The following is a 12,882-nucleotide window of genomic DNA, read 5'->3' as shown; positions in this document are numbered from 1 at the left end:
AAAAAAATGAGATGTTTTGGCTGTGTGGAAGAATTTAATCACAGCAAGGAATGGGGAACTGCACAGCTCTTAGCAGATGTCAGAGACCAGCGGTGGGAAGGAAGAAGGGGGTATCACATAGGAGTGTTGGAGAGAATTGATAGAAATGGGCCTAGAGACAATAGTATCATACTTAGAATCTGTCACAATCAGAAGTGTGCTGACTGGTTATAAGCAAAGGAATGTTGTGTTTTTTAGAGGAAGGAAGGTTTCATTTCCCCCTCATTTGCTGAGGAATTAGGGCAAAATACATGGAAGGCTTCAGCTGCTCCCTTGGATCTGCAAGAACACATTATTTTTCATGCACATCTATTCAGTGACTGTGTTTGCAACGTGGCCCTTCAAAAAAACAGTGCTGGCAAAACTGAGGCTGCTTTGTGCTGTGCTGTGAGATGGGAATGAGAGGTCCAGGGTGGGAAATGTGTAGGGCGGCACTGCTGCTGACACTGTGTCATGAAAATAGCCTTCAGTTAACCATTGTCATCTGACCTCAATCCCTGCTGAAGCGGGGGCTTTGCATAATCATTGAAGAGAGGGTCCCCGCTCCAAGAGATGTTATGTTTTGAAGTGCCAAAATAGACAAAGGAAACATTGTCAGCCCTTCACACATGGGAAATGGAGGCATGGAGAGAGAGCTTTGTCTGGGGCACACAGGGGAACTTTGACATAAGGGCTCCTTAAACTCAAGTTTCCTGAATGCATTTGTGTGCTGCAACCACAGGGCTGCTTCTGCTCTCTAATAATAGATTTTTTTTCTCTTCGAAACTTCAGTTCCACGACAGGTTTGTCTATCAAAAACACAACTATATTTTGCTCTATTTAATAAATATTTTAGTGCTTCTTTCTTCTGACAAAGCTGCATAGCTTGCATGCACAGCAGAGTTGCAGTACTGAAGTGGCGAATGCAAAAGCTTTGGGTGGGTTTTCACTTTGGGTGCAGCAAGGAGACTAATGCAAGGAAAGACAGAGATGTGACTTGAGCTTTTCCTTGCCCTTGTGGCAATTACAGCCTACTGGATAGAAAGGGAGCCTGCAAGAGTAGTGGTACTTTCCTGCCCAACTTCACATGGGAAGAAGAAGAAGGAAATATCTTATTAACTACAAGGCCCATTTTCTTTCTCAAGGTTTTTAACTCCAGGAAGGCCAGTGAGACTTGGTGTGGCACGACCAAGCTTGGGCTGTTGGGTTTTTTTTATGAGGCAGCACTGAGTGGAGCCATCTGGGCTGTGAGAAGACTGCACTTCTGCAATGAGCCCTTAGGAACACTGGAGTTAAGTAGCAGTCTGGGGCACCATGCTGAAAGGAAGGGCACCCCCAGCTCTGCGTATTTTATGAGCTCATTTTATCTCTGATGACAAAAGAGAACTTATTAGTCGCGCGGTTCCTCATAAATTTCAAGGCAGTGCTGTCAAGTGGCGCTGCCTGTGTTCTCCACCATGCTGGCAGAAAGTTCTCTCGACTTTCTGGCTCACAGCATTGATAGCAGTGCTGCTCGTGGACGAGATCTAACTTTTCTCTGAACTTAAATGCAATCCCCAGGTTTCTGTTTGAGAATGGAAACCTAATTATCTTGAGGAACTTCTTGGGTGAATACTTCCTTGGACGTTCATCTAAGAACAAAGCAGCTTATCTACCTCTGTAGTTCCTGATGCTCCGGTCTTCTAACAGATGTGCTCTTCACTTCCTTGAGAGCTGTGTGATCCTGCACCTCTGAGACCAGTAACATGGAAAGCTGAATACAGCTTTGGGAGCACAGCTCCCAGTGTGTCAGCGGTGCATCTCAACTTGGGCAGTTAAAACTATTCTTTTGCATTGCAGTCTTTGTTTTTTGGAGTCTTGTAAAAATTATTTTATACACTTTTGGGACAGCTTCTCAAAGAACCTCAGGGTGCCTGGTTCTGCTGCCTATACTCCAGCTGGCAAAGATGCATCTTGTTTCTGTTAGACAGCACAGTGCTTGAAGGGGGGGAGCTGGCTACCTAGCAGATCTGCAAAGGGGCACATCAAATTCAGTATGTAAGCTGTTTTACTGCATTCTCTGCTCTCTGAGATGGATATTAGAGATCACAGTGGCAACTCATCTACTGGTGCATCACATCAACTCAGGTGATAGCTTTTATAGTACAGATGTGAAGAAAAAAATTCTTGCGCATTCATATTTTTACACTCCGTGTCCTGCTGAAGCTGTCTCAGTTTCAGTGGATCCTAAAAGCTTTGCATGATGTTTGTTAAGCTGATGTACTTACAGACTCTTAAAGGGGAGGAGATGGCAAACTGGACTAAGGGTTACAGCAGTGAGTTTAATGCCAGTTCTGCCAATGCCACCCTTCAACTTCATGCGAATCATTTGATATTTCCCTTGTCTACCAGTCCTTTTTTTTTCCTCTATCCACACTTGTATTAAGCTGCAGGTCTGGGCAGGAATTAGTTCCTCTTGTGCCTTTGGATGCCTCACATGTGGGTCCCTGATCTGAGGTGAAACGTGACTGTTTGTGTAAGCCACACAATGATAATTGCCTTCAACCTGCTTGAGGAAAAGATGCAGCCTTTGGATTGCACTGGTGTAAATAAAAAGCCCACTATGGTTCATAATTTAAAAAATGCTGGTAGTGTTTAGCATCAGTGTCTGTCACTTGCACATCTGGCATTCATCATTGCTTCCATTTTCCTTCCACTGTCATATTTTATCCCCATCTGTTGAGCTTTTAGCAGTGTCTGTATAAATGTCTGCTTCACAGTCTGGGTAGCTGGGTTGCTGAATCCTTGCAGACTGCAGTGTAAATGAAGGAAAATGAGGTCAAGTTAAAGGGAGAGTTTCTCTTATGCACTCTGCTCCCCATGTCCCCTCTCCCCATACCCAAACATTGTATTGCACAGCACTGCTAGACAGCGTGATACCCTGGCTATGAAGGGAGGCTCAAAAAATAGCAAGTTTTTTTAGCAGCCCTAGTTATGAAAGCAGAAAACAAAGGAGAAGCTGGAGCCCAAGCTGACACCCGTGCTGTTGTTGGAAAGACCAAGATGCACTGCTTTAGGGCAGCTCTTCAGCAAATTAGTAATAACTTGGAAAAGCCAACATTCCTTAAAATCAGACTTCCCAGGCAATTGATGTATTTTCTTTAAATTACATTATTCTTATTGCAGTAATTTGGGTTGCTTCTAGGAAGAATAACACTGAAGGTGTTAGGAAAACATGGGTGTGCTAATATTAGCCAAAGGCTATTTTTTAAAAAAATCTTGAGTTTCTCATACGACTGTGCAGTGCCCTCATGGCAGCCACCACGTTCAGCTCTCCCGAGCCTTCCTGGCAGAGCAGTGAGCCATAGCAGCTTTACAAAGATGGGAAAAAACTCTGCTGCCGCCCCCAGTGCAAAGCATTTCCAGTAGCCCATAGGTGTGCATTACCCTGCCAAAGCCAGCTGTTCCTGTGTGTGCCATGTCACACAGCCCCACGCACCAGGAGCACATGTGGATTTAATTCCCTGCCAATTTCAGCAACTAGAGAAGGCATTTCCTTGTTCTAGAAACACTCTGGGACACTACGGTCCCAAGCCATTTAATGAAAAAAAGCCAACCCATTTCCCTCTGTCTGGACAGGGCCATTGCAAACTGCCATCGTTAGCAGTCCCATAACTTTAGCCAGGCTTGACGTGAGCCAGAGCCGGGGGCTCTCTCTGCAGGCAGTAGCTGTCATGCTTTCAGCTCTAGGGCTTCATTACGCACAGAGCTACAGGAGTTTCCACCTAGCTTTACACCCTTTACGCCCTTGATAGCCTCATGTATCCAGGTTTGTCTTAAGTTTGAACTGATAACAGCTTAGCTGAAATGAGAACAGACTATTTCTACTGTTGCTGGCTGTCAACTCATGCCTTCTTTTTCCACAAAGCATATCCCATTCCTGTTTCCCTTTATTTTTCACTTATGTTCCTGTGGCGTTATCCTGCTAAGCAGCACAGACTCCTGGCTTTCAGCTCAGCAGCAAGGTCAGCAGCTGCATGAAGTGGAAGTGATAGCCCAGCTCTTAAACAGAGCGGTTCCTGGGCATGTCCTGCAGAGCAGGCCTTGGCTTCTTCAGAGCCTGCGCGCTGGTAGGAAAGGCCAGGAGGCTTCTGAAGTTACGGCTGCTCTCTGGTTGGTGTATGAGTTGAATCCTGGTGATCTGTTCTGACATTGCGGTCTGTTTCTAGAAAGGGTTGCACCGGTGGAAGAGTTCCTGCTTGGCATGACTGAAATGGTGGGCGAGGTGGGTCTGATGTTGCACTGAGCACTTTGTGTGGGAGACTGCAGGAAGAAAATCGTCCAAGGGTACACTGCGGTGGATGCCATGATGCTGATTTACTCTGTCCTTTTTGATGTCTGCTCTAGATCTCGTATTTTCAACCATATTTCCTGTTAGTGGCAGAGAATTTATTTTGTTTTCTCTCCTTCTTGTAGAAAATTTTACTACATCACGCTGCTGAGAGACCCCGTGTCTCGTTACCTCAGCGAATGGCGGCACGTCCAGCGAGGAGCCACCTGGAAGACCTCCTTGCACATGTGTGATGGCAGGACACCGACCCCCGAAGAGCTGCCATCGTGCTACGAGGGCACGGACTGGTCAGGCTGCACGCTGCAGGAGTTCATGGATTGCCCCTATAACTTGGCCAACAACCGCCAGGTGAGGATGTTGGCCGACTTGAGCCTGGTGGGCTGCTACAACATGTCTTTCATCCCGGAGAACAAGCGAGCACAGATCCTGCTGGAGAGCGCAAAAAAGAACCTCAAAGACATGGCCTTCTTCGGCCTGACAGAATTCCAGAGAAAGACTCAGTACCTGTTTGAGAGAACTTTTAACCTGAAATTCATCCGGCCCTTTATGCAGTACAACAGCACCAGGGCAGGAGGGGTGGAGGTGGACAATGACACCATCCGCAGGATCGAGGAGCTCAATGACCTGGACATGCAGCTCTACGACTATGCAAAGGACCTCTTCCAGCAGCGCTACCAGTACAAACGGCAGCTAGAGAGGATGGAGCAGAGGATAAAGAATCGGGAAGAGAGGCTTCTTCACCGGTCCAATGAAGCGCTTCCCAAGGAAGAGACCGAAGAGCAAGGACGCTTGCCCACTGAGGACTACATGAGCCATATTATAGAGAAGTGGTAGCCTAGGCAGACTTTTATACGAATGAATGATACTCTAGGGTTTCCATTTAAAAGATCGTGGAAGTAAAATCACAAAAACGGCAGAAGAATATTTTATTTAAAAGCAAGTCTGTAAAACAGAAGGTAGATTGCTTCCTTAACCATAGGGTCTTTTTACTGTTTCTTACAAGACCAGTGAGATTCTTAAAAAAAAATAAAGAAATGCATAAAAATAAAAAAAGGGTCAACATTATAATGCAGAGGTAAAAAATGCACAGATGCAGTTACCCCCTCTTAAGGCCAGATGCAAAAGAATGTTTCTTATCCTCATAATTCAAACACGAATGGCAGAAGCAGGATTTTTTAAAATCTGTTTTTCCCCGAGCATAATGATATCAGAATTCTTAATTAAAAAAAAAAACAAACAAGGAAATGGAGGTGTTCTTTTGTGGGTGTTTTTAGAGGTGGGATGAGGATTGCATTGCTTGTAAGTAACTGATAACGGTGTCTGAGCTGAGCGTGCGCTGTGCTGGCAGGCTGTGAGCTGAGCACAAGGGCAGTTGCTTCGTTTCAGCTGGCAGCCCTGCCAGGAAGTAGAGCACCGTGAGTACGAAAGAAGCAAAGCATGGGAGGATAAGAAACATGAAAGCAAATTGGCTGTGGCCTAAGATACGTATGTAGCACAGTGGTTTTGATACGCTGCACTTGTATCACACATCTTCACCATAAAATGAATAGGGAACTCCTGCTCAGAGCTCCCAGATTTCACAGGCAGGTCCCAAACCAATGTAAAAGCCAACCAAATTCTGCATAGGCTCAAAGATGCAGCCCCGTGTCATAATGTCACCCTACACACTCATTCCTTCATCTGTATAATGTGTTAACAGCACATGAAAACCCTGTCCTACATGCTGAGACAGGGAGAACAAGTGGAATAGCAGTACTCCCTCGTAAATCTGCAGGACAAGTTCCTGGAAGATCCTGCAAATAATGGGTTATGGCAACAAGATGAGGGGGTGATTTTGTTTTGCTCATGCTATGTGAAATACTTAACTGCAACAAGCATACGGATGTACCCGTATCTGTGTTTTTTAAAGCTATTTTTACTTGCTTTTATCAAGAGATAATGGGCGTCATCCTGCTTCCAGCAAAGTCACTAGAACTGATTTAAGTGGGAACAGGATGGGGCTCTCTTCCAGAGCTGTAAAAATTTCTGACTGTGGCCTGAATTAATGATGAGATAGTGCACATTGTCTTTTGGCAGAGTGCCTGCGCTGCAGCTCTTGCTTTAAATGAACAAGCTGTGTTCAAAAAACTGGAAAGGAGGATCGTGGATGATGTTTTTTTTAGTCTCAGACCACTTTCAAAGCAGAACTCTCTCTTTTAATTCTGGTTTTCAGGGACTCATGTAAGTTTAATCCTCTGATGTGGTGACAGTCCAGCCAGGTTCAGCTTACTGACTTTTCAGTCAGAGAACAATGGCCTCCCTAATTCCTCTTCCCACTCAACAAATTGAAGTATGGCTTATTTTCTTGCTGTTGCAAGCACTTCTTTGTTTGTCTGGAAGCATGGAGATGATGCCATTTCTGCCTGCTTCATGTCTCATCCCGTTATTACTCAACTGGTAAGACCTGAACCAGCTATTGTCTGGGGTAAAATATGACTCAGATGGAACAGGATTTGATTTTCAAAGGCCGTGGTAACTGCAGATCGATTATGGCATTAAAATCACAAGGAGAGGCAGAGACCTGATACACTCAGCGTGTCATTTTTGCAGTCTCTCCCATCACACGAACCCACAGAACTTGCTGCTCCTTTTGTGCTTTGGTTCTCTCTGTGCCCCACACGCAGAGCACACTGTTCCCAGCCGTCTCAAATTCACACTGTGTTTTGCAAAGGAGGTTTACACCTGGCTGCTGGAGATGTTCTTCTCCAGAAGAGGGAAGATGACTAACAAATTGGGAATGGAACCTACAAGCAGCACGCTGGGGTCAGACAGCCCTGTTACAGACCAACCCCAAATCCACTGACATCGAAGGACGTATTGCCTGTCGGTTTAAGATGGGTGCTGGTCAGGTCTGCATCCTGGTGCTGCAGAGTGCTCACATGCTCATCTTAAAGCACTGTCACTGTGTGCTTGGCTGGTACCTGCGTGCTGGTGGAGTCACTGTATTCCAGGTTTCTCACGAAATGGCCCACCCTTCTGGAGATGTGTATTGGCCATCAGCACATGCTCCTGGCTGAAATGTGAGAGGCAAAATAAAGCAGTGTTCCGTTGTTGGCTTGGGGGCAGAAAGTATTTACAAATCTGACTTCCGAGACTGGGAGGAGCTGTGTTTGTTAGTTCCCAGCACTCTCATGTGTTGCTGTAACTAAGGAAAACATTTATGTTTTCAAAATGCCATTTTACAGGCTGTTTACCCAACAGAACCAGCACGCTAGGTATAAAAAGCAGCCATGTCATATGCACAGTTTGCAGCTCTGCCCGGAGGCTTTTTGTTGTGATCTGCCCTGCATTAGGGATCCATCGTGCACAAATGGGTACGGCAGCAAAGCCACACAGCCCCGGTGCTGCGAGCGCTCCAATCGATCTGCACTGATGGCCAGATTCTGCTCTTGTCTGCCAAAAGGTGATGGTCAATGGGACTGCAGATGATCGGGACCGGTACCGTAACCGGGTTCATTTTGCCTGAGTTGTTCCTGTATTATGGGCTCTGAGCAGCCAGCTGGATTTTAATGGTTCTGTCTTCAGCGTTCTGTGGGAGGCAGCCTCTGACCCCGGGAGCGTGTTGGTAGAGCTTGTTCCAGTGTTTGCTTTGTAATATATTACAGTAACAAGCAAAAGGAATGAAACTACAGAGTCTCATTAACGGTTTCACTTCAACCCACAAAAGGAGGGCCGACCTCAGCTCAGCACTGAGGCGGGAGTTTGCAGGTTCCAGTCCTGCACCTGGCAATTCCTCTGCTTCTCCACCTGTGCACTGGGATTAGAACATTTCGCCTTTGCAAAGAGGCATCCCAAAGTAGCAGATGTATAGCACACTGCAAAACAGATTTTAAGTCTGAGTATAGAAATGGAGAGAATGACCCAAAAGCCATCCCCCGCCCCGGCTGCCATGCCAGTCTGCTTAAGGCTGTCTGCCACACTTGGATTTGTTTAAGTGCTGTGTGCCACAGCATAGGCTGCAGGGTGCACCTGGCACTATTTTCTTCCTTTCGTGGGTTTAAGGGAACTTATTTTAACATAATGTGAATGTAGTTTTTGTGATTTCTATGTACTACAGTTCAAAGTGGTACAATTTTATTTTTAGGGCTGATGATTTGATGCTACAATAACATGAAAATTGTGTGTATAGTTTTAAAGTGATCAGAGAGCAATGGCTTGATGGGCCTGACGTAGTGGCCAGGTAGTATACATCCTCATTCAGTGTGTGCCCCTTCCTCCCAAAATGTTTTTCCCGTGACACGACGACACTTTCTGCACTACGTAAAGTGTTTCTCTTGGACCAGCCATGCCCTGTGACCTGCCTCCTGCAGGGGTCAGCAAGCTGGTTCCCCTCCAGTTCAGATTTCTCCTGGTCCTGAGACACTTGGATACACATCTATCCCCGTGGTGCACGTTCCAGGAGCACCCCGAGCGGAACGTTTGCAGGAGCTGGGGGTGTGTGAGGGCTTCCTGAGGGCTTGTCCAGCCAGCAGTATTTGTGTGAGGGAGCGTTTTGTACAGTGAGACAGTGGGTAAGGCTCTGCTGCCTTCCACTGCCCTGCATGCTTGCAAACGAGTGAAGACACAAAGGATTTGCCAGCAGACTCCATTCCTGCTTTGGGAAGGTGGGAAGGACAACACATGCTGCAGCACTAATAAGGAAGAGGTTTTTTTGCTTTTAGACACCTGAACGATGCACACTTCGCTGCTTGGTGGGCGTTGTTGCAGAAGAAACCTCGTGTTGCTCACTTGTCACAGCCCAGCTAGTTGTACTGAAGAAGCTGGCCTCCCACCCACAATTCCCAGGTGGGTGCCTCCCTGCACCACCCCAAGTCACACTTGAGGACTGATGCAGATTGCACGGGCTGCAGACCAAGGCTGTCACTGAGCTCAGAGTCACTGAAATGAAGACCTCCTTGCACGGGATCGGTGCAAACTTCTGCCTTGCTTCAGTTTCTCCTTTCATCCCCAACATCTTTGAGTAAATGGAAAACACTCCAGGTGGGTGGTTTTGCACCCTTCACCCTTCCATGGCTACAAAATGGGGGTGGCAGTGGAAACAGCAGACACCTGTCCCCCTTTCCAAGACTGCTCTACGGGAGCAGGAGGGGCAGTGCAGGGCTGAGGCAGGAGAGAGGCAGAGGGACCACAGGGACACCCTGCTGGGGAGTGAGTGCCACTGAGCTCATGATACCACTGTGCAGACTGCACTGCAGGCAGTGATGGGGGAGTGCAGAGCAGAGCAGGGCCTGGCCTGTGTTTATATCCCAGGGTTACCAGCTTCCCTAGCTTCTCATTCAAGCATTGAGCTACTCAGATCTCTTCCTAGCCTGTGGAATTTTGAGTATCACAAGAACAGCACTACAGCAATTTGCAAGGCAGACTACTCTGCTGGAAGTAGCAGATCACGTTCAGCTCAGAAGTGAGCTCAGGATTCAGTGTTGCAGGGACCAGGCCGGCCCAGCAGCAGGCAGTGAGCAGCACAGCAGCAGGGTTTGTGTCTGCACGGGCTGAGCTGCCTGCTTGTGTTGTCCATCCACTGTTCTGCCAAGATTAACACAGTCCTGATGAGCACATGGGTATAAGGCCCGTGTTGTCCCAGCTGCAGGTGATGGATTTCTCTCGTTTTGAGCCATGCAAGCTGAAAAACAAGCACGATTTGCAAATGAGTATCTTATTCCTCCAAGCCCCGCAGCTCCTCTTGCCCATTTTCCTGTTATGCAGACTGGATTGAGAGAGTTGTACAGTAATGAAGAATTTTATACTCATACGGCTTACTGAGCATGATTAGTTTTGTACATACCAAAATATGATTTAACTTATTGCCCCTTTCCATCTTTTTTTTCTTAAGGAAAAGACAGAAACCCCCACACTCTCTCAATGTGAAATCCCTCTGTTTATGCACAGTCTTCCAGGCAAACCTGCAACAGCCGCCAGCCTTTCCACTGGTTCCTTCTGCTGTCTGATTCTTCATACTTGTGGTTTTGTCACAGGCTTTCCCTGCATCGTCTCCTCTTTCCTCTGTGCTTCGTGATCTGCACAGGGAAGGGAAAGGCAATGCAGGAGCTCTTTTTTTTCCCCCTTCCCCTCTTTGTTGTGTGCTTTACCTCCCAAGGAACTCAGTTTTTATCTTTAGGGAATCGTGTGACTGAGGGTAAAACAAAAAGTGAAACGTGCCCCTTCCCACCTCAATCTTCCATCAGACAGATCTGCAGTGGTGGAGCCATCCCACTGCGCTCAGTCTGTATGCTTTGCTCTTTATTTCAGTGCTTTTTTTTCTCCTCGATCAGGAGCTTAAAAATAAGATAGAATGCAGCAGTTCAACTCGAACCACGTAACACCTACAGCTTTATCTATTTATTTAAAGCATCTTACAAAACAACATCAACAACAAAAGTGTTCAAGTTTGTTTTTTTTTTTTCCTTTTTTTCAAAAAAAAAAAAAAAAAAAAAGATTGGATTCTAAAAAAATTAGTCATCTGATTGTTTTTTTGTCTAGATGAAGAATGAATGTTAGCAGATGAAATAAACCCTAAATCCAAGCCTTGGTGTGTGTGTCGTCCTTGCTGACCTCCATCACGGCGCGGAGCTGCGTGCCGCAGTGCGCTCGGCGTGCTGCTGCAGCAACGGTTGCATCGCACCCATTTCTCTTCCCACCAGCAGGGAGGGTTGGCTGCTCTTCCCACAGCCCTGTGGCAGGAGCTCAGAGCCCACCGTGGGCTGGCTGCCACCTGCCTCGGGCACAGTGCTTCCCAGAGAACCCCACGTGCCACCCACTGCCCCCTCAGCTGCATACAGCCATGCTGCCTCTCAGCCACAAAATGGCGGCGGTGGCACCGCAGCTTCATCCCCTCTGTAGCACTGCCCACCCCAACCCTTTGGCATTGGGCAGAGCACTCTCATTCACACCCAGTCCTTCTACGCCATTTTTATGATGTCTCTTCCTCCTGGGAGCACCAGAAGGAAGGAGGGGCAGCAAGCAAGGGAGGGCACCTCAGTGTGCAAAGAGGGGAAAGTGGCAAAAAAGCACTGAGAGAGGATGAAAGTGAGCATGGAAATTGGTTACTAAGGAGGAACCACTGAGAGGGTTGGGGTTATTTTGGGGGGTAAGGGGGGATTGGTTGGTTGTTCTATTTGTTGCTATCCTGTTTGTTGATTGTAGCAGAAATGCTCAGTCACAGCCTGAAGCAGTGATTGAGCACCTGGTGGGAATGCAGGGCCAACCCAGGGGAGCTCAGGTGCATGCAGTGTACTGAGTGAGCAGAGGGGTGGAGCCAGGATGCACCCCTTCCCAGGCCTCATTTAAGGGCTGACAGTGGAGGTGAGGGTGTCTTGCTGGAGATCCCTGCCTACCTGAGGCCTTCTAAAGGTAAGCAGATTTTTCTCTTTTGTTTCTGTATCTATGGCTGCTGCCTTGGGCTTAGTTCTGATTTGTTGCCACCTCAGATTGTGCTACCCCTCTAGTGCTGCTGTACTTCCCATTGTATTGCAGTGATTCTTTTCAACCGTTGAACCACAGAGCATCCTGAAAAAATCAGAGCACCCAAAAATCAGACCCTGTGTCTGAGAGCAGCATCCCAGCAGTCCTTGAGCTACAGCACTGGAGCTGTGCCCACTGCCCTCTGGGGCAAAGTCTTTCCCTGACCTCCCACCCTCTTTCCCCCCCTTCCTGCCTTACACAGCCCCATGCAGTTCCCTGAGGCTGTTGCCATCACCAGAGAGTGGAGCTCAGCACTGCACCTCCACTCGCCCATTCTGCATTAATTGACCTCCAGGCAGCACAGGTTTTTTTTCCTTCTTAATGATTCACATGTGGGTCACGTCATGCTATACAGGCTCTCAGTCAAAGAGCAGAAAGGTTGGAGGTTCCCCATTAAATGTATGTCCAGCAGCAAGCGCATGCTTATAGATTAACTTTTTTTTTTTTTTTTGTGAGTGAGCAGAGCTTAGCAGAGCACTATGTGTATCATCTCAGCACTTTATGGCAAGTATTGCTGTAAGTAGCAATAACAGTAGGGGTGTAAATAAATTACACACAGATTATTTAAAATTCTGGGCATTCTGCATCTGGAGGCACTCTGTGCTGACCCAGGCCTGTGGGTTTGGGCTCTGCTGCAGGGGGAAGATGAGACATGGTCACACACTGACACAAAAACATCTATCACAGCCCTAACAGTAAAGCGGCATGGGCTTTACTGTAATCATTATTTCATATCCTTCAGATTATAGGAGAAGTCAGTGAAATAGTCATGATTGGAGTGGTATTTAATAGAGCATTGCTGTGTATCTGTTAGAGCAGGCAGAGGTTGCAGGCAAGGAGGTTGCTAGCAAAGCCCTGCATAATGTAGCTGCATTGAGAAGCAAGTGGCTTGGGAAAGAGATATACACATACCTACATGTTCATATTTTCTAAGAACTACCTATAAGCCTAATATTAATAAAACTAGCAGTCTTCATTAATCTCAAGCAGTCTGTGTCCTATCTGGAGTATATTCAGAGGATAGCGTCCAGAGGAGG

At 47.0% G+C, this 12,882-nt stretch overlaps 1 protein-coding gene across 1 annotated transcript in view; it reads left to right on the top strand.

Annotated features, from left to right (window-relative positions):
- Positions 1–10,781, top strand: part of HS6ST1 (heparan sulfate 6-O-sulfotransferase 1) — a 168,173-nt gene extending 157,392 nt beyond the window's left edge. The window contains exon 2 of the mRNA XM_042820435.1: positions 4,474–10,781. Within this exon, the coding sequence (XP_042676369.1) occupies positions 4,474–5,182 (709 nt within the window). The 3' untranslated portion in view covers positions 5,183–10,781. The remainder of the gene's footprint in view (positions 1–4,473) is intronic.
- Positions 10,782–12,882: the final 2,101 nt, after the last annotated feature.

Source organism: Centrocercus urophasianus, unplaced genomic scaffold, assembly GCF_019232065.1.
Source record: "Centrocercus urophasianus isolate 14NV4802_14NV808 unplaced genomic scaffold, USGS_Curo_1.0 seq_19, whole genome shotgun sequence".
Taxonomy (NCBI): Eukaryota; Metazoa; Chordata; class Aves; order Galliformes; family Phasianidae; genus Centrocercus; species Centrocercus urophasianus.
The sequence above is the reverse complement of the archived record's forward strand: the minus strand, read 5'-3'. Positions and strand labels throughout refer to the sequence as shown.